The sequence below is a fragment of the Daktulosphaira vitifoliae genome, unplaced genomic scaffold (genome assembly GCF_025091365.1).
Source record: "Daktulosphaira vitifoliae isolate Bord-2020 unplaced genomic scaffold, ASM2509136v1 Scaffold_1, whole genome shotgun sequence".
In the NCBI taxonomy this organism is placed as follows: Eukaryota; Metazoa; Arthropoda; class Insecta; order Hemiptera; family Phylloxeridae; genus Daktulosphaira; species Daktulosphaira vitifoliae.
In genome coordinates, this window is record NW_026099572.1 from 51,909,055 (window position 1) to 51,932,144 (window position 23,090).

The 23,090-nt window shown below is 27.1% G+C and overlaps 1 protein-coding gene across 1 annotated transcript; it reads left to right on the plus strand.

Moving 5' to 3' along the window:
- The first annotated feature begins 13,721 nt into the window (after positions 1 to 13,721).
- On the plus strand, positions 13,722 to 21,719 carry LOC126896993 (uncharacterized). The gene is made up of 5 exons (XM_050670309.1): positions 13,722 to 13,876; positions 14,225 to 14,948; positions 16,180 to 16,492; positions 20,467 to 20,828; positions 20,883 to 21,719. Exons 1-5 carry the CDS (start codon positions 13,772 to 13,774, stop codon positions 21,002 to 21,004), a joined length of 1,626 nt encoding a protein of 541 aa, XP_050526266.1. The 5' UTR covers positions 13,722 to 13,771; the 3' UTR covers positions 21,005 to 21,719.
- Positions 21,720 to 23,090: the final 1,371 nt, after the last annotated feature.

Below are 23,090 nucleotides of genomic sequence, written 5' to 3' on the forward strand. Positions count from 1 at the left end.
TTGAATATAATGACTTATTTTTAATCAATATTTGGTTTATTAAAAAAAGTATTTTATAAGAAATATAGTCACTTTTACGTTTTCTTATATTAAGTTAACTTTAGTTTCATTATTTATTTTTGAACGGAAAAAAATAATAAAATCAAACAATTTCAAAACGCTATTGTATACAGAAAATGTCATATTTTAATACGACATTTTCAATTAAAGTTTTTTAATTCTTATGAGACTTTGAAATACAGAGTGAATTTTTTATAACCCACTCAATTACTTCCAGAATAATTATAATTCAAACATTTTCTTTTTTGGTTACCTTTAGTTACATATTATTTTTGAATTATTAGCTATGTAATACTTTTTAAGATTATCCCTTGTGCCTTATTAAATAAAACTTTAAGTTTCAATTTTTTAAATTAATATACATATATAATACACGAATGATTACAAATACAGGTAGCTAACTGTTCTTTTATGATGTCGCTATCACTGTCACGGGGTGTGTATAGTTAATTATGACTATCAATAGGTATTCTTTGTGTACAGAAAGCGTATTTATTAAAAATTTCATTAAAAATTCAAATATCATTTACTATTAAATTAAAAACTCAAACATTTTATTAAATTCAAAATATGTGTTTCAATTAAAAAAAAAAAGTTGACACCCCTACAAGCCACAAGGAATAAACTAAAAAAGTATTACATAGTTAATAATTCAAGATTAATGTGTACCTGAAGATAAACAAAAAATAAAATGTTTATAGTACTTTTATTCTCCAAGTACATGAGTGGGTTATGATAAGAAAATCATTCTGTATATTATATAAATAACTAATAATATAATTCATGTCATAAATACACAGAAACAACTTAAATAAATGTCGCATATTACAAAAACAATGAAAAAGGTACATCAATACAAATTTATTTTGTAAATTTACTGTGTAAACACTTACAGTATCGGAATGATTGATTAATACATTTTATTATATTTGTTTTAAATAATTTAGATTATCAAAACACTGCAGTTTTAACAGTTTCACTGGCAGATTTTTCCGAGAGATAATTTTTTTTTAATTAAGAGTCAATAAGTAAATTTATTATAAAGTTGTTGACACGGTCCCACGTCGCTTTGTGTTACACGGAGCTCCGCGCCTCCTTTTAAGCCGACGCCCTACTACATGAATATGGTAGTTTGACTGACTGACACCGTTTGGTACCAAGTCCAGCAAGTGCCGCAAATATAAGTTGAAGTCATCTTCGTGATACCTCTCTGTACACATCGACTCTGCGTCAAGTCATCAATTCAATTAATTATATCGGCTACTAACTGTTATTAGCATTTTGATCGTTCTAAGCATTCTCCACAAACGATTGTGCGGGCTGTTTTTCTTATTTTCGTATTGAGGTTATTTTAATTTATACAATACATGAACGACTCAATGCCACTTACCAACTAATTAGTGTCGGCAACCTCATTTGGATAATCAAAATTATTATTATTATTATTAACATAATTACAAGTTATACACCAAAAAAATTATTAATTACGGTGTTTAAACTATTAAATTATTAATATAAAGGGCCGTTAAGATAAAAAAGTTGCATCCCCTTTATCCAAAATAGAAACTACGAGCATTATTATTTGAAAAAATCCACTAAATCGTTAAAAATCGTAAATAGATAAATGTACCCAAAATTAATTATTAATGAAACAGGTGTTATAATTCAAATAACAAAAATTAATAAAATAAAAATAATGAAATTTTTAGGATTGGGCTGTATATGGTGAGAACCTGATGTTGTGGTTCTATCGGGGTCGTATGGTTCGAGGGTCTAGAACGACAAAGGCAAGTAGATATAAAAATAACAACGCAGTTCCTCTAACTGAGGTGTAATAAACTTTTGTCTGGTTAGTTTCTAATATCCTATCTAAGAGGTAGCGAAACGGCAAAGCCAGTCCACGGAACCAGAGCCTAACTTTGACACGGTCCCGCGTCGTTCTCTATACACGGAGCCCGCGACCCGTGGCACCTTTATCAGCCGTCGCCCTACTACGTGCACACGGTAGTTTGACTAACACCGCGTGCGATACGCCACGGTACAAAGTCCAGCAAGTGCCGCACGTCCATCTACGACCCGCCGCAAATATACGTTAAGTAATCTCCGTGGCACCTTACTGATCGGATCGCTCGTCGTCTGTTCCACAACGCCGAACACACAGTTACGAACATTGTGCCTTTGTATATATATATTGATATTTGTCATTATTAGTTTACTATATTCTGTTTTTCTGATATTACATAAATATAGTGTTGTCGAAACGCCAATTAAATATTACAACGTTCACTTTTGAACCATTGACGTGTTGTGCTTTTCCTAGCATTATAACATCCCGCGAGTGCGGCAAAAACAAACCGCAACAACTTGTACAGTAGACATCACGCTAAGTTTTTTAAAACATCTTTAAGGCAACGAAACGGCGAAGCCAGTTCACGAATACCGTATAATAGAGTGATTATGTATAATATTTTAACCAACCAGTCAAAATTAACACTTTAAGATATTAATTTAATAAATGATCTATTGCTTTGTCATCATTTACTCAAACTTATTAACTTTCAATAATTGGGATAACATAAATTCACTTACTTCTTTCTTTCTTGCAAATTGCTGTGAGATGATTCGATAAATATTTCGATATGTATATATACACTTATAAGTGTTCGATTCGTACTTTGTCACAAAAATAAAAAATTAAAACAAATTCTTTTCGAATGTATATAATCAAGACGCATAAAAAAATAGCCGACAACAACACGGGGTTGTGGCTAACAATTGTTTTCTTATTTGAATTCGGCGAAAGCGAACTCTCATCACTCTCTCCCTAGTCTGAGAGGATTTCAGTGCTTTTTATAGTAAATGATAGTACCCCCAATCCAGGGATATTGTTGTCAGCGCTTTTAGTGATCTTTTTAGTTTACTGTATTTAATTATACATTACATGATTGTTATACTGAGATAGCATGTTTAACAATGGATAAATTGACATATATATATATAAATAATAAGAAATTGTGTTGAACAGTGTATATGTTATAACAGATAAGTTATTTGTTTGTTTACAAGTAATATAATATAAAGATTATAAATTTTTTATTAATAATTATCAATTACATTATATATGTATATGCCAAACAATTGGCCATATACGACACAGGACAGATTAAATAGTATTTTTAAAACTTAAATTATGTGTAACTCTGTCTCTTTTACAAATCTATGGTATGCTCGGCTGACACTTCGGAGGCATTTTGGGCGTCAAAAGGCTGTCGTCATAGGAAGGGAATAGAGAGAGTTTGGGGTGCAGTCGAAGACACATATACGTTTAAATTTTAAGAACGAAAGTAGGTAAATACAAAACATAAATTCATAAACAAACTCTTGAATTAATATAGAAAAATAAATGATCAGGTATTTTTTAATAGGCATGATTTAATGAGGAATTAGCTTAGTCGATATTAAAACAATCACCTCAAAACTTTTAAAAATAATATGCGTTGTCGCATAAAACTATTTATTGAGAATACAAGTCCTTAAAAAATTTAATTGAAAGAATGCTTGTCCAAGAAAAAATTGTAGACAATTATGTATACAAACAATTTATACTAGAATGTATAATGTTGATATTATCTGGAAATGTGACTAAAATTTTAAGAAGATTTAAATGTAAATTGAAAACGCTATGTGTCCTTAGTGCAAAATTATTAACATCATCATTCTGTGATTGTTAAATAAGCACTTAAAATTAACATTATATTTTTACTTTTTGCAGATGTTACCAGTTCGATTTTCATAAATACAATGTCCATTCAGATACACGAATATAACTTCTATTTGCAATTAAAAAAATTTTGACCTGAAGAAGTTAACTTAAGGAAAATCTCATACTGAACATTTGTGAGAACAAGTATATAAAATCCCTGTGCCAATAATATCAATTAAAAATAGATATTGGCCATCAAACTTTTCCGGATTATTCTTAAAATATCACGAGTATATCATCCGTATTATATCACTTAACAACCGTTCGGTTTAAAATATTCAAAGATGTAGATAAATTCATAGAATTCTACGTCATACAATCAAAGTGTTCATAAGAAAAAAATATATAGTTTGTGTTAAAATTAATTGTCAAATTAAATATTAAATTTCAATGGTTACACTAATAAAATATACACATACTAATATAAAATGTTATTACATATTATTATTTTTAATTAACTATGGAATATAATTTTAATTGAAAATCTTGAGAAAGAGTTGATGGTACTCTTGAACAATATCGATTTATCTTTAAGTACTTTGCACAACTAGTAAAGAAGTTCAAGATAATCAATGGTAGCTACTTAGCAGACCTATGATGGTAATTACTACAGTTTTGATGTCGACAGATTAATAAATGAGTTAAAAACTTAGTGACGTATAATAGAATGATAAATGGTCCATTTGCTAAGATAATTTTAGCTGTTAACCCGTAAATACTTACAGCTATTCTATGAAGATAAAAATAAAAGGAATAAAAATTTTCTATTAATTGTTCAATCATGCATATCTTTAAAAGACTATATAGATAAAATGCATCAGATCTAATTTATTAGGTTGGATTCGACCCAATACAATTTAACCACACTACAAACATAATATACTCATTAGAAATATCTGTAACTTGTTCTGCAATATCTGTCCGAAAAAATTTACTAACGACCTATCGAAATACTTTTAAAATAATTTACTAAAAAAAGTTGAATAATAAACTTAGAATTTTATTAATTACAGAATTATTTTATTTTTAATACAATAAAAAAATTGAATGACAAGAAAAGCATAAACTTAAAGTAGAATAACACACAATTTCTATAAAAACTGTACGTATCATTATGAAATATTTATCACTTGTTACAAGTGTAACAAAAAATAATAAGTTACCTCAAGAACTTATATAATATTAATCTAGTAAATTAATTAAAGTACGGCTACATAAAATTCATAGATCATGGTAGTTATAAGACTGACTCTGCTCTGGCCAGTATTCTGGTATTGCTTAATCGAAAAATGTATAATTAAACCATTCCTTTTGGCCGGTCTCAATAAACCACATTATCAATGATGTTTTGTTAATATAATTGTGAAATAATGCTTAAATCTATTTCAGGGGTACATAACACATTTGAAAATTTTAAACATACTTTTTTGATCTTTGAGAAAATAAATTTAATGTTTAATATTCTCATTAGAATATAAATTGCTATACCGTACACACAACAGTACCAAAATTACCTATTTATAGTTCCTTTATAACAGCAACATCAATCGACTACCTATGCAATGGGTATTTCCGGCTAATTTGTCTACAGGTTTTTGTCATATATTACTATATTATTATTTTCATGATAGCAGAACACAGTAGATTTTGAAAATGTGCATTTTATGGTTTCGACCAAGTCGAGGACGAGGAAAAGCGTTGACGCCTACATAAGCAATTTAAAGGGTGAGATCGTGTTAGTACCTACATTAAAGGGTACACCTTAAGTTAAAACAAAAAATATTTAAATAAAAAGTGTATAGCGCTGAATTATTATTCAGTTATTATATAATTATTCAGTCAACTGAATAATTTTTACATTTATATTACTATAGACCTCAAAAGAACAATTCTTTAAAATCACTCTTTGTATTTTATATTAATATTCAAAGGAAATCAATGCATTTAAAGACCATTGCTTGTTCTTAAAATTATATAACGTGTTTTTGTATACGTATTGATCAATATTATAAAGTATTTAATATTTTTACACAATTTATGTATACGTCCTTTAACTTTACAAAATTCACGACTGAATCTGTTTCTCTTAGAAGTTGTTTTTATATACGAGATTTTAAGGCTTTGAGATTTGATATATTTTAGAATTTGGCTAGTGTATTCAAAGGATTAGTCAAAACAAAGGCAATGTTTGCATCAACTGTGAGGTTATCGTAATATTATAAGATATTGAACATGATAAAAAGTGAATATTATTTGTAAAAGACGTAATATTTTACTGTAAGGTAAATTCAGTCAAAAAAAAAATTTGTCCAACTTAAAAAGACTAATTAGTTAGTTAAGATAATTAGAAGAAGATAGTTTAATCTTAAGATTAAGATTAAAGTATCTGAGTGGTTATTAATTAAAATAAAATTACAATGCATAGTTATTTTTACAAAACACATTACTAGTGATTTGAATCATAAATATTTCATATATTTATGCAATATTGTTAATATATATTTGCTATAAATTTTGTTAGTATAAAAGTTAAAATTAGAGAAGAGTGGGACAATTTGACACTGTTAAGCTTTGATTAAATATTTTAAAGATAGTATTCACTATAAAAATTCAAAATTTTGTAGAAATACTACATGATAAATTGAGACCAATTAAAAATGGTCTCATTAATTATTTTAAGAATTATTAATTAATTAGAAAAAAGTTTAATTCATCATCTTGCCTCCAGCCTAAGGTAGGATAATATTTTAAAGGGGCAATTTAACATACCTTATATTAATTTGGGTTATGCTTGAAAGAATTATTATATATGTACTCCCCAAATTAGAGGAAAAAATATGGCATATTTTAGATGTATACTTGTACATATAGTAGATTTTAATTGATTAAATAAAACTAGTTGTGTGATAAATTAAGTTCACTTAAAATACAGAAGACTGGTCTTGCTAATATTTTATATGTTCATTTTACGCGAACTTAATTCATCATTACAACTAATATTTCTTTAATCAATTCAAATTTAACTGTACCCAAGACTCCCCTATGCACCCATTTAAATTATGTTCGAATAATTTTTCATTGTTTGGTTAAAATATTTAAAAATATATCCATATAAAGTATCGAAACATTATTATATATTTTTTAAATCCAAGAAGATCATCTTGCTAAGTATCAACTTGCTTAGCTTTCACCTATATTAGTTATTTTAATAAACAATTGTATGGTAATGTCATTCATGTTTATATGAAACTATATAAAGATAAGGTATATTCCCAATGTATTAGCAGTAAATAGTTTCATTTCAATTTTTTTTGTGAACGAGATGTTTTAACGAACAAGTATATTATTACTTAAGAACTCGGTTGTATTCAAAATAATTTTGAAGTCAGCTAAAGGTCAAGAAGGGCTCTAAGAAATATAACGTATTAAGCTAAGAAATTTGAATTTGAATTTATTTGAACTTTTTAATATAGTTGCAAGTACTTTGATAGTTTTATGTTATACGTGATAATTATTTAACAAAGGAATAGTACACAAATTATTTTATGATCACTTAAGTAATAAAAAGAAACGTACACACTTACTTCACCTTACCTTACGTAAAATCTGAGATATTAATGGGTTGTCAAGCTACGAATCCAAAGACTTAAAGGGGGGCGGCAGTATTTGTTTAGTCAACCACCCGATCTTAGTAAAGCGTTATAAAAGCTAATTTATGAAGGTTTGATGGGGTACGTTTAAATGTGGGGAGAAACCACACATTCATAGTAAATAATAGAGATACACTATAGGGTTAATATGAACTTTCTAAATTTGACCGCAACGTAGATACAACAAAAGCTTTGTTTTTTTGAGATGAATACGTGTTAGTGTATACTATGCATAACAAAAGATCGAGGAGATGTTTTTGTCTCCTACCAGTTATCTAAAGTAATACATATGTAAATAAAGTTTTTCCTTTATTATTTGTGTTTTAATATACTCGGTAAATATGGGAATAGAAAATAATTTATTTTAAGTAATATTGCTACGACAATAATACTTTGTACTTTACTAAATCATTATTTTGTTCAGTGTAATACGCTATATTGTTACAAAAAAAAACGGAACAAGACTGAAAGTGTCTTGTTTTATTTGTAAATTATCTTCATTATATTATAACCTATATAAACAATTTATAAAATTATTTTCAATTATTTATTGAACTTAATTTTGCATATAATTTAGACTAGAATCAGTTCGATTAAAATTCAGGTGTAATTTACTTTAATTGTTCTAAATTTGGTATGGTAATTTTTTTTAAGATTCAGTTTGAAATTAAATGTTAGAATTTGTTATGTTATAAGTGAAAAATTAATTACTGATTGACAAAGAATATTACTATTTTAATGGGCTATTTCTGATTTTTAAATAAATATTTACCCCCCAGGGGGGCACTATGTATTTAGTGCTACGGGCTTAGCGGACCCGGGGCCCCGAGCTATGGGCTGACTTTAGTTAGTTGGCTCAAACTGGTCCTCCGGGTTGGGGGTTTGAGCGACGGGCTAACAACCCGTCCTCTTTAAAAACAAAACTCTTGTTAAGAAACTTCAACCAAAGCCTCGGATTGTGGATAAAAATGGATCACGGAATGGAAATAGGAACCGGAAAAATTTGGAGTTACGGATTGGAACTTGGAATATAAGAACTTTATTTAAACCAGGCGCCTTGAAATGTATTATTGATGAAATCACTAGATACAAAATCCCCATAGTAGCCATACAGGAGGTTCGATGGCTTAATAGTGGTAATATACAAAGTGGCAACTCAATAATATTCTACAGCGGTCTACAAACTGGTAGACACGAGAAAGGAGTTGGTTTTGTGATTGATAAAGCAGTGATGACTCAAGTTAAAACATTTGTGCCAGTGAATGAACGCATCTGCTACCTACGAATATCTCACCAGAAACTAGATTTAATAATATTGAACTGCTATGCGCCGACTGAAAATGCAGACGACGAGGAAAAAAATAGTTTCTATGATACTTTAGAAAGAACTTTTGACGCATTGCCTAAAAATTGTATTAGGTTAATTGTTGGGGATTTAAATGCTCAAGTTGGTAGAGAAACATCCTTTGGACAAACGATCGGTAAAGAGAGCTGGCATGCTACCACAAATGACAATGGTCACAAAATAGTTGATTTTTGCTCTTCAAAAGACCTCATAATTAGCAGCACTTATTTCCCAAGAAAAAATATTTATAAACATACATGGTCTGCTCCAGATGGGAAAACAAAAAGTCAAATTGACCATGTCATCATAGACAAGAGGCACAAAACGTCAATTCGTAACATTAGAAGTTACAGAGGAGCCGATGGAGATACAGACCATTATTTAGTTGTTGCAACGTTCGCACTAAAGCTATCAGTAAAATGGAGGAGTAAGATACATACAGGAAAGAATAACAAACTTGACATAGAAAAAATTAGGAATTCAAAGGAGATAGATACATACCAAAGAGAGATATCTGAAAATCTCAGAAAATATAATCTTGCAGAACATGAATCGGATAACATAACATTGTGGTCAAAGACAAAAGAATCTCTAACAAAAGCTGCTGAGAGATTTCGAGGTAAGCACATTAAACAAAATAAAAATCATTGGTATAACTTGGAGTGCCAAGTTGCGATTAACAAGCGAAGTTTAGCTAGACAAAATATGATACTGAATCCTACACCAGAAAACTTTAATGAATACTCAAAGCTTAGAACTGTAGCCAACAAAGTAATTAGACAACAGAAACGCTCAATGGAAAAAAAAGTTTTAGAAGATATCGAATTATATAAGAAAGAACCGAGACTGTTTTTCAAGAAGTGTAGGTCGGTTAAGGAAGGATTTAAAGCACGTATTAATTTCATCACAGACAAAAGTGGTAATATAATTTCAGAACCTAGCGAGATTGTAATCAAATTTCAAGAATTTTTCGAAGAACTCCTAAATAACAAAAATAACCGCATCGGAAGTAACAATAATGAAAAGTACGAAGAATTAGTGTATCATACAGCAGAACCTGAACTTCTAGCACCAAGTATCGAGGAGATTGAAATAATCATTAAATCACTAAAGAATAATAAATCTCCAGGGGATGATAACATAAATTCTGAACTACTAAAAATTGCAGGAAAAGATGTACTAATTAACCTACACCAAATTATAACGAATATATGGAACACCGAACAAATAGAGCAGGAATGGTCGTCATCAATTATTTGCCCAATTTTTAAGAAAGGGGACCCAACAAAAGTTGATAATTATCGAGGTATTTCGTTATTAGACACTGCGTATAAGGTGCTCTCAATAGCTATCTTACGAAGGATAGAAGCATTCGCTTTTGACATAGTAGGAAAATATCAATGCGGCTTCACAAAAGGAAGATCCACCAGTGACCATATCTTTACGCTCAGACAAACAATGGAAAAGTATTATGAGTTTGACAAAGACTTACACATGATATTTATAGATTTTAAACAAGCGTACGATAGCATCGACAGAGAACAACTATGGATAGCATTACAGAATTTTGGGTTGCCCAAAAAACTTGTAAATCTAGTTAAAAGCTGCAATTCTAATGCTACATGCAAAGTGCGTTTCTTGGGAAGGGAGTCAGGGGACTTCGAAGTCAAGTCTGGTTTAAGACAAGGGGATGCGCTATCCCCGATTCTATTCAATATAGCATTGGAAAGAATAGTGAGAGATATGAATGAAACCCGAGAAATGGATTTAAATGGTAAGGGAACATTGCTAGCATATGCTGACGACATTGTCATTCTTGGAGACTCTCAAGTCGAAGTAGAAGAAAGTACAAATAAATTAATTAAGTCTAGTAAAAGAATGGGCCTCAATATAAATGAGAGCAAGACAAAATATATGATCATGAGCAGGCGTCCAAGAATTTTACAGAATCTCTCCGTAGATGAATATACATTTGAGCAAGTAGAAGACTTTAAATACTTGGGGGTTAATTTGAATAATAGGAATGATATGCATAACGAAATAAGGTTGAGGCTGAATGCGGCAAATCGAGGATATTATGCAATGAGCAAAATATTCAGTTCTAAACTTCTCTCCAGAGAAACTAAGAAAAAGCTATATATTTCCTACTTATGGCCCATAGTAATGTATGGTTGTGAAACGTGGTCAACAACTAAAGGGGACGAGACAAAGCTACTAACATTTGAGCGAAAGGTTCTTAGAAGAATATATGGTCCCATATATAATACGGAAACAGGTCAATATGAAAGGAGAACTAATGCAGATATTGAAAGAATCTTTAACGGACCAAATATCCAAAAATATCTTGTATCAAAAAGATTGGAATGGGCCGGACACATATGGCGAGATAAGGACAGTCTAATGAGACAAGTTTTGGTATCTAAACTAAATAAAACACGCCCCAGAGGAAGACCACGTCAGCGTTGGCTGGATCGGATAAAGAAAGATTTAANATACATTCGTAATATTTAAAATATGCTGGAATGATGATAAGTTTTCCCATTATATACTCCTACTTAGATTGCGTAGCAGTAAACTCTGTCTGTTGCAGAAATTGATAAATGACTGTAATAAAGAGGCAGTTTTGTCAGTAGCAGTGTTTTTACCCTTTTCTTTTTTTTAATTTATTTTAATTATTTATGAAGCTATGTTTTTAAAACAGGAATTAAAATATTTTTTATAGGAGTCTATATCATATATTTTTCATTTTTGATGTTGAAAATTATTTATATAAATTAGAATTTCATATAAATTGTATTTAAGGAAAATAACTTATATTTTATAAAATACAAACTCTTTTTTGTATAAAGTAATATAACAATATTTATTTTAAGTTGTCAATTAAAAGTGATGATTTAACATTTAAAAATCAAATGGCTTATGTTAAAAAAATTACTGGGATGGTAACTAGGATAGTCCGAAATAAATATTTTTATTTTAAATATTTACTGTATTACTATAGTAGCTTTCTATGGGTATAAAAATTTACAAATAATTTTTTTTCAATCAACTATTTGCGTCTAAATATTTTTTAAAAATTTGGATTTAAAGGATAAAATTAATCATTAATTTGGATTTCTTAATACCGAAAACAGCAATAAACAGTTTCAATAATCCATGTAATATTTTTTGATAGTTATCAATTAAAATTATTCCACGCCGTCGACTAAAAATGTACAATAGTAAACTTGCGTTGAATATAAAACTAACAAGATTACATGAATTATACTTTATAATTAATAATTATTAATGATAAGATAACCGTATGTTGGATAATAACCAAATACCAAACTTTAACATTCTGTAATACATGATCGGATAAAAAATTTATAAGAACATAATTATTTGTAATTTTTTTTCTCTATCATATTATCAATAAAGAGTTCTGAGCTTAACTTATTGAATTTTCATATGTGATTTCGACTGGACTTTTTCTTGTGGAGTATGATAATAGGTGAAGTTTGTGAGTTGCTATCAGGCCTGTGCTGACAAGTCTTTCATTCCTTTTTCAAAGATAAGATTTGATAAGCAAAAAAAAACCATAAATATTTAAAATAATAAATTAAAAATATAAATATTTATTATAGTTACACATACTATAGTATGTGCTATTAGCACTATTGATGGTAGCCTTGTTTCTAAAAATGGGGCTCACGTATTGAAAAATATAAGTTAAGATTATTTATTCCTAAATAAATGAAAAAAAACTATTATTACAGTGTAATTTGGACCATATAATTTTTCTACTTATAAAAATAAAAATGTTTAAACATTTCTGATAAAATGTGTACTTACTTAAAATAAACACTCTGTATAATGTTTCCTTGTTTGCAAAACTAAAAATAAATTCTTTTAACTGCAAATTTTAGCACATTTAATTTGAAAAACACAAAGAATTATTTAAATTTAATGTAAACTATCATCACATAATATTTTATATAGATTTTCAGTTAGAGACTAATTTTTATTTAAAATTTATACTCTGTGTAGATATTAAGGAATTAAAATAACTAAATTTAATACGATTTTGAATTATGTTACAAAACTAAATAATAATTAAGAATAATTTTAAAATTTAACAAGACATAAATTATTTCTTAAATTAGACACGTACAATATATACTATTGTTTAATTTATGTAATGTACACATTTTTTTAATGTTTATTATAGTTCATTCAAGATGACTTCCCTAAGATTTGAATGATAACTAGAGACTCAAAATCTTGTTATTTAGCTACTTTTAGTTAATTCATGATTAATTTCAATGTACATGAAAGTTAAAATAACACAAGATAACAAATATTAAAAAATGTTCTCTTGTCGATAATATTTAGATTAATTCTATATGAAATTTTGATACTGATTCTGAATCTAGTTTCGGATTTTTTTCCATCACAATTTTTTTTTTTTTTTTTTGTTTTGAAGGGTAATTTTTGATTGAAAGAATGTCTATACAAATTGTTCAAAAAGGAATGAGCCAATTTACCAAAATTGAAAACAATAGAAACTCTTTTCTTTACTTACTGAACACTTGTATTTGTTACTAAGGTTAAGCAATGGTATGAACTGATTTCCTATTTCAGCCAAAATTGGCCATATTGGAAAATCGGAAAGTAGCTACTCTAAATAAACACATTGTATGTATTTCAATATTCTGAATTAAAATGTGTAAGATATTTTACTAACATGCTACTAATAGAAATTCACAAATAATTAATTTTAATAATTCATACATGGTTACTTTATGAAAAAATATTCCGAATTTATATTGAAATAGTAATATTTTCAATTGTGTAAATAAATTAAAAATTACTTTAAAACTACCTTGTGTAATTGCACATTTATAAGTTAGAATATGCACTATCTATGCAAGTAGATAAATTTTTATCAAAATTAAAAAAATTACTTGCAAAATGTATTTTAAATACCACCATTTTTGTAGTTTATGTATGTGCTTTAATGTAATAGTTATTTTTCAATTATTAGTCGTTTCTTTTGATGCTTATCCCGGTATTGAAGTAAGCTACACATATATTATCAAGAAATTCAGTATACAGAGTGTTCAAAAATTAAGGGCACAGATCAATTGTTATAAACGACGAGAACTATAGAAACATTTTTTTTTACTAACTGTACACCTTACATACTAGTTGTTCAGTAAGTAAAGAAATGGGTAATTTTTTTCAAACTATGAAATCAATAGAAATTTGTTTCCTTACTTACTGAACACTTTATATCACTAAAATTATAAAAATTAAAGTTTCTCTTGTACATTTATAATTTTTGTTTAAAAACGAATATGAAAATTATAAACTAATATCATTTAAAATATTAGGTATAAAACATAAAAATAAAAACATTTTTAGGAGCCCAATTATCAAACTACGTTTAACGAGGAATTCTTGGAAGCTCTGACTATAATAAATGATGACATGTCAAAGTGGGCATTTCAAGAAAATGAAGACGAAATTTTTGTTTCTTCATTTGATGAGATTGATATTTACTTACTGACTCAACCGTATAAAAAGAATTGGTATTTCTTAAAAAAAAAAGTTGCAAGCTTAGAGAAACTTGAGGAAATTTTAGATTCGGTAGAATGTTATCACACTTTACTTTGCTTATATATTTTAAAAAATATTAAAAACGATATCAAAATTAAAATTTCAAATCCCAAACACGAGTTTAATATAAGATTTGAAACTTTTAGGAAATATCTCTCTCTTATGATTTCTTTATTTGTTCGGGGTCGATTTTTTCTTAACCCTTGGCAATTAAAATTGTTAAAAAAAATTAAAAAAATGGCAATAATTGAACAGCTAAATAAAGACATGATAACCGAAGAAAATATAACTTACTTCTATGATACTGAACTATTTACTTCTATATATAAATTTACCGAACAGTGTCAATTTAAACAGTATTTACCGGAATCTTTAACTTTATCAGATATTGAACAAAGCCAACCTAACTTACAAAGTACTTCTCATAATGAAGATAAATTAAGCAAATACGTAATGAAACTGTTAAATATATTGAATGTCCATTGCATACAAATTATGGAATCATACGCCGAAGCGTTATCGCTAGATGGTCAGTATACAATTTAACTTTTTTAATGATTCGATAAGATTTTCTATTATTTGATAGTAAATTATAAAGGACAATTAAAATTTGAATGATTTTTATAAATATTTAATCTGTTTAAAAAAGATGCTAGTATTTTATTTATTATCAATTTTGTAAAAACAAAAACAAATCTGTTCTAAAGAGTTAAGTTAACGTAAAATTTTCATACAATAGTATATTTTTAGGACTATGCATATGACTACTTACGAAAAGTGTTTAATTCAAATATACTACAGGGAGGTTTTAATTTCTTTGACACTTTGATAGCCTTCCGACCATTTCACAGTGAAAGTGATAATATAGCTATTTTTAACATTTGTCACGATGTTTAGTCTAATAGAAAGTTGAAAATATTTTCATTATAGACCATAAAATTATATTTTTGTAGTAATTTTATTAAAATATAACAAAACAATTTCTTCTAGTTGTATCAATGTACGCAACTTTTGTTGAACTTTTTTTTATTAAGGATCAAATTTCTTTTAGTAATTAATTTACAAAATGTTAATTTTAATAACTTAAACAAATATTTTAGGAGAGCCAGGATTCCATTTAGGTAACATTTCTAGGTTTTTTCGTTCTGCACTACAATCGTCAGTTCTTAAAAGAAGACGTTAAAATTGAATATTATTTTTATTCAAACTTCAATAAATGAATATATATGTATAATCTTAAATTGAAAACTTCTAACTTTCTATTGAAAATAGTGGCATTAAGTTACGAAGTTTGAAAAAAATTTAAACTGTATTTTGATATTTTATAATCTGTACTCACAAAAAGTGAGTATGTAGCGTGGACGGAGTACACATACACAAGTACAAACTGTAGTCACTCGCGTATTAAAATATTTGTAAATAAATATTTATCCTAAAGTCGTTATCGATCTACATTTTTTGAAAAAAGAGGCAAAAAGGTGGTTATTTTAGAATTCCGAAAAAAATATATATTTATTTTTTTCTCTTTTGATGCAAATAATAATAAAAAAAAATTTAGTTTCGTCTAAATTAAAAAATTAAAAAAAAATAAATACAGTAAAATGATTGTTGAATGAAAAGCCATTGGATTTGTCATATAAATAAAATTATATATTGTTCTATATAGCACAGTTTAGGGTAGGGAGAATTGATTTAGCAACCCCCAAAAACGTATACTAATTTAGCCTATGACTATATGTTTCCTTTATTATATGTTGTAGTATATAAAAATATAGTTGATGATAATAAATCAAACAATGTCTCGTTAACACGTGAAGAATTTGAAGAAAAAAAACGAATCATTTTTAATTTAATTAAAGTTAACAAATCAGAAATTGAAGCCTTACAAAAAGATTCATACACTTATTATAAAAATGACTTATGGAATAAAAATCGTGGTTTAAGATTGAATACCAAAAAATTTGGAAAAATATGTAAAATGAAATATACAGCGTCAATAAAAAATGCATTGAAACAAGTTTTTTATCATTTAAAAATTAATAATGATGATTTAATGAAAACAAGAAAAGAAATGTAGGTAACCTTTACTGGTATTTCTCATTTATTCATACGTATATGGTATCATGGCGTCCAATTGGACCCCGAAATTTTTTAATGGTTTCTAATAATAAAATTTTTTTTTAAACGTTGAAACTATTTTAAATTTGTTCATAAACATATAATGCATCAATTAACAACTTAAAAAAATTTTTTAGTCTTCTTTTGTTCATTTCGTAAAAAATGAAAAAAAAATGATTTTATTAACACTTAATTTTAAATATAGCTTATTTTTTTTATAATTAATTGATTAGATTCTATGAAAAACTTAATTTTTATGTTATTTGCAAGCATATTAAAAATATTAAAAATTAACTAAAATTTAATTCATTTTGTCGGGTTGATTTTGGTAATAATTTTCAATCAAAATTTGATTTATATTTTACCTTTACTTTTGGCATTGGCAATAAACAATAATTGTTTGTTGCCAATTAAATAATTATTATTTTTGATGAGTGTATTTGACAGTTATGAGCATTGCATTTAGAACATACTAATTTAGTTTTTTTATCTTTGGATATTGGACAAATTGAACACCTTTTTTTGGTAGATGAACCTTGTTCAACTCTTGGTTCAGATGTGTTCGTATTTTCTTTTTCTAGAATTTTTTTTATTGCTGTAGAAATATTTCGAGGCAAATTGTGCATTTGAGTTCTCTGTTCAAGATCTTCTAAAATCAAAAATGTTCTAACTTTCACTATAAACTACTGACGAGTTTTTTTTGTGTTTGGATTTGAACTTAAATATATTATTGGAACATTTGTCATAGAAATATTCATCATCACATAAAACACTGCTAGTGGTCATCATCTTGTACGGCGTCCAACGTTGTACCCAGAACATTTTTGGTCTAATGTATCTTCATCACTTTTTTATGAATTATAAAACTCAATTATTTCTGGTTTTTCACTATTATGATCAATATCTTTGCCGTGGTGCATAGACAAAATCAGAACAACATTTTAATTTTTTTTTCGGAATGTAAGAAACTATTGATCTATCTGACTGAAAACCTAATAGCGAATCACTCTGAGGTCTACTTTATGTGGTTTGTTAATTTTACCTTTACTGATCACTCCTAGTACATGAGCTATAATAAAATGTCATTGTGTGTGTTATCGAGCAGGTACATCTGTAGCCCACTTACATCTATTTTTACCATAATAAAAACGTAAACTTCTTGCCTGAGTATCTGGAGAACTACTGTCACCGTCATCTTCAATATTGACATCGTCATCACCACTACTATTTTTGAACTCAGACTCGGTTAAATTATCACTAATAATGCTTGAACTATCACTTAAATCACCATCAGAATCAATATCTAAAAGGTTTTCAATATCATTTAAAACGGCCATTTCGAACTAAAAAAACCCAGCACAGGGGGGTCGCGGCACAGTGGTGACGTGGCATAGTTGGATCAAGTATAATGATATCTGACAGTGATTAAAATCACTATCAAAAAAAAAACGCTTCGATGCAAATCTTTAGATAGTGTTTAATTTTAAAAAATTGGTGGATTATTCCAAAAGCTTCATAAACTGCTAGTTCCTTATTAATATCCTGATTAAGACAAAGTATGTCGAATAAAAAAGAGATTATTAGAAAATAGTATTTCCCATAAAAAAATTATATTGATCAATACACTTTTCAATAAGTTATAGCATTATAATGTTAAAAATGTAAAAAATAAAATAGAGAATTTTCACACAATAATAGCATTTGGTAGCCATTTTCACCTTGAAGATAAAATAAAGTCCGAAATTTTTTTTTTCCATTATAAAGTATATTACATTAGCTTTAATTTAAGATATATATAAAAGTGTCAGACCTTCCGGAACACTTTCAAAAGTTACGTTGAAAAAGTTCTACTTTCTATATGCATTTTTATGTTTTGAATCCCCCCTGTATTTAGGGAAATGGTCCGATTTAAAAAAACAGTATGTCGAATGAAAGATCTATATAAATACTACTTCTCATAAAAAAATTGTAATGATTCATACATTTTTCAAAAAGTTATAGCATAATAAAGTTAAAAATGGAAAATACAAAATCGAAAATTTTCACACAAAAATAGCATTCGGTAGCCATTTTCACCATGAAGATAAGATAAAGTCCGAAATTTTTTTTTTTCATGATAAAGCATATTACATTAGCTTTAATTTAAGATATATATAAAAGTGTCAGACCTTCCGGAACATTTTCAAAATTTAAGTTAAAAAAATTAATTTTTTGTGAAAAAGTTGTCATTTTAAATCCCCCCTTGTGGGCAGGTTAAGGGTTAAATTTATGAAAAAAATATACCAAATGAAAGGTAATGATATTATGCATCTATATAAAAAAGAATTATATTGATATGTTTATTTTTGAAAAAGTTATGGCACTTTTAAGTAAAAAAAATTTAGAAAATTAGTGATTTTTAAATTTGTAATTTTTTTGGAGGTTTCCCCCTTTTACGGGGAACGAGGGAATTTTTTTCAATATTTAAGGGTAATGTCTTCGACTAGATACGATTTGTGATCTTTTGACATATCATTGAAAGAAATCGGTTCGGTGAGAGCTGAGAAAAAGTGGTAACAGACACAAAAAAAAAACACATCTTAGAAAAACCAATACCTTCTCAGCTTCGCATCGAAGCTAAAAGACTCAACGTTTTTATTATCAAAAAAAAAAAAAATCATACACATTTAGAATAATGGGGTAATATCGAATCCCGTTGCCATGATAACTCATTATACCTCATAACACAATCATGTTATAACAAATATTTTCGATGTATACCATACTGAAATACATGATTAAAGAATACAAGGAGGTTAGAAATTAATTGACAACATTCATTAATGTTATCATCAAAAAGTAATTTTATCGTGGTATTTTTGGACCCCACGATACCAGTTAACAGTTTTTTAACTTAGAAATAATATTTGTGAGCTCATAACTTAAATTAAATTATAACGTAACTTTAATGAAGTTACAATTGGTCGATTTTTGACTTTGCTGTTAATATCAATTAATTTTTTAATTAGTAATCTAGGCATCACAAATGTCATCCAATGGAAATATTTTATTCCCTAGTTGATTTCCAGGTAACGTTATAGAAAAATAATGATAATGATACGTTTAAAATGTTTTATCATTAATTGTAAGTGATCATCTTCTTAGTCTTTATCTCAGCTATTTGGGGTCGGCTCTATCTTACAATGATTTGACAAAATTCATTCGTCGTCTGTCGAGCTAACACAACCTCATTATGGCTAAGGGAGATGATAAGTTATATGTCACTGTTGAAGTTCTCGTATGGTCACCTATTCGGGAACTTACAGCAAATAGTGCTAAGGTGGCAACTGAATGATTCACTGCGCTACAACACTATATGACACAGTGGATCATTAGTATTAATTGTAATTTTTAACAATAATTGTAAGTATTTTTTTAAATAAAATTTTATCTTAAATGAAAAAAACAGAGCATGTTACCAGTACGCGCGGATTAGATGAAACTTCGTTATGAAGGTATTGCGTGAAAATTGTATCTATTGTGGTTCTTTAACATTTTTTTATGCACAATTGAAATAATTTGAAATTAAATTATTTATTACATTTGAAATAAAATTACTTTAATTTTTGAAAATATAGTGCTAAACTATAATATTTAATATACTTTAACAGCCGACCATGGTCGACCGTGACACTCGATAATCTGTTTTTTTTTTGGACTTTCTGTAAAAAAGTTCCACTTCAAAAATACTTGAGTTGTAGTTTGCCTTTAAGCTTTTGTTATACTATAACTGATTTTTTATTTATTGAAAATATTTTTTGTTCCATACTGAAAATTCATTAAAAATACACCAATTAATAGTATACGATTAGTTTACTTTATAAAAAAGCGTTTTAACTACATTTTAGTTAAAAATATTTAAAATTTATATTTATATTTATATTATTTAGAGAATCAAATATTGGTAAACAGTATGGTATAAAAAATGAAATCGTAGCAAAAGAAGATTTTAAAAAAATTACTGGGAAAACGATAAAACCCTGTGGAGTATTTATCGATGAAAAATTTAATTTTTTGATCGCCCGTCCAGATGGTTTAGTTGGTGATGATGCGATCATTGAAATTAAGTGTCCTTATAAGATTCGTAATTGCTCACCTGAAGAAGCTGCTATTAGTTCTAAATTAAGATATTTAATATATATGAATTCAAAGATAACATTAAATAAGAGTTGTGATGAGTATTATCAAGTACAAGGTCAACTACACATAACAAAAAGAAAATTGTGTTATTTTGTGGTTTGGACAAATAAAGGTACCTATTTTTTTTAACATAGAGAATTATTTTAAACTTAAAACACATTTTTAGGACTATCTGTTGCAAAAGTTTTAAGAGACGATACATTTTGGAAAGAAAAAATGGAAAAAAAATTGATTGATTTTTATATGGATCACATGATTCCAAAAATAATACAATTGGATTTAATTTAATTATTTTAAATCTAAAAAATATATATATTTAAAATCTTTGAATTGTGGGATTTTTTTTTTTGATTTGTTAAAATCTGTGTAACCTTACTGTGATATAGTGGTCTAGTATAGGTTACTTTGATTGAAAAAAAAAGAGACGTTAGGTGACTTCTATAAGTAATCTAAGTAGTCTTCTATAAGAAATCGTTTCTGAAGTCAAAAATCGTGTAGTTTAGGGTAAAGATGGTAGATTTTTTTTTATTTGTTTTAAACACACTACGAAGCGTTTTACGACAGTGGTTTAAATCACTGTTACATATTAATTAATACTAATCTAAAAAAAATGCCTCAATTTCACTATGTTGCATCCTTTTTCTGAAATTTTTTTTCAGAATAATACCTTTTCATTACTACACTTTAATTACTAAAATTATGATATTAAAATATCTAGTTTTAGTATAAAAACTTACATCTAAAAAGCTTAAAAATGTTGAAGGTTTTATTAGATTACACTTCTAGAGTGAGCCACCTATAATCAAAATTGTAGAAGTTAGCCAGATAGTTATCACTGTGCATTTCACAAATATTTAAAAACACACATAAGTGTTTGACGTGTTACGATGAAAAAAATCCATATAATTTTTATAACCTAAAATAATAATTATCTTTGTAAGAATTTTAAAGAAACAAATATTATTTTGAATTACGTATTAAGAGAATCCATTTTAAAAGAATTTTATGTTATAAGTTGTACTATAAAATTTATATAATATAAGCATTTTTTAATATAATATAATTATATTGTAAATTGTGCTTTGAATACTATTAAAACCAATCTACTCTCAAAAATATATGTACTTGTTATAATCTAATGACACATAAAATTAAGATGTTAAAAGACTAAAGTCATTTATATTTATAAATGTATACCATTCTTACAGCGTCATTTTGTAATGTAATTGACATTTTTCTAATTAATCGTAAATAAATAGTAGTTTATTCAAAATATTTTTCTTTTATTAATAATTATCTCCATTACTGAATTAAATATAAAACTAATTTCTAATACCTTTATTTCTGGTCATTTATATTTTATTTACAACTATATGCTCATTTAAAGTTAGCATTTACATGAAATTTTAATATTTAAAAATAAATACAGTTTAAATTAAAATGTTAAAGCCATAATTATAAATACGTGTTTGGTTTAAATTGATTAATAATCTTAGTAATTAAATAAAAGTTAAAACTTATAATAATTATAATCTGAATATTCCGATTATTTATTACACAATGGGATTATTTATTACAATATTAATAATATAATATTACAAAATTATTTATTACAATGGGAGAAATAACATATTTATCAAAAAAAAATTAATATCAATAAAAATTTTACTACTATGTAAGAAAATTGTTGTGATTTTTTTTAGTAATTTTTTAATTTAAATTCAATGTTAAGGTTTTATTTCAATACGAAGCTGAGAAGGTATTAATTTTACTATAATGTGTTTTTTTTTTGTTACCACTCATTCTCAGCTCTCATATGAACATACATCAAAAGATCACAAATTGTATCTACTCAAAAATTGAAAAAAATTCCCTTATCAACTCAACCTTATATACTTTAAATTATAGCTTATAAAATAAACTTTATTTTGAAAAAAAAATATTTGACCTCTGACTTGACTTAGTAATGAAAACACACATTAAAATTAAAGAATACGTACGATTTTTGTGAAAAAATTCTCGATTTTATATTTTTAAATTTATATTGCTCTAACTCTTTGAAAAATATATGAATTAATAGATTTTTTTTTTTTATAAATACTTTTTGTATACCCAATAATCCGACATATATATTTTTTTTTAATTGGATCCTTTCCCTTCATACAAGGTGAGTTAAAAATTCAAACATGCATATAGAAACTAGGACTCTTTCAACTTAACTTTTGAAAATATTCCGGAAATACTGACACTTTTAAATATATCTTAAATTAAAGCATATGTAATATACTTTAATTTAAAAAAAAAATTGACTTCTGGATTTATCTTCATGGTGAAAATGGCTGCGGTATTCAAAAATAAGTTTTGTATTTTATTA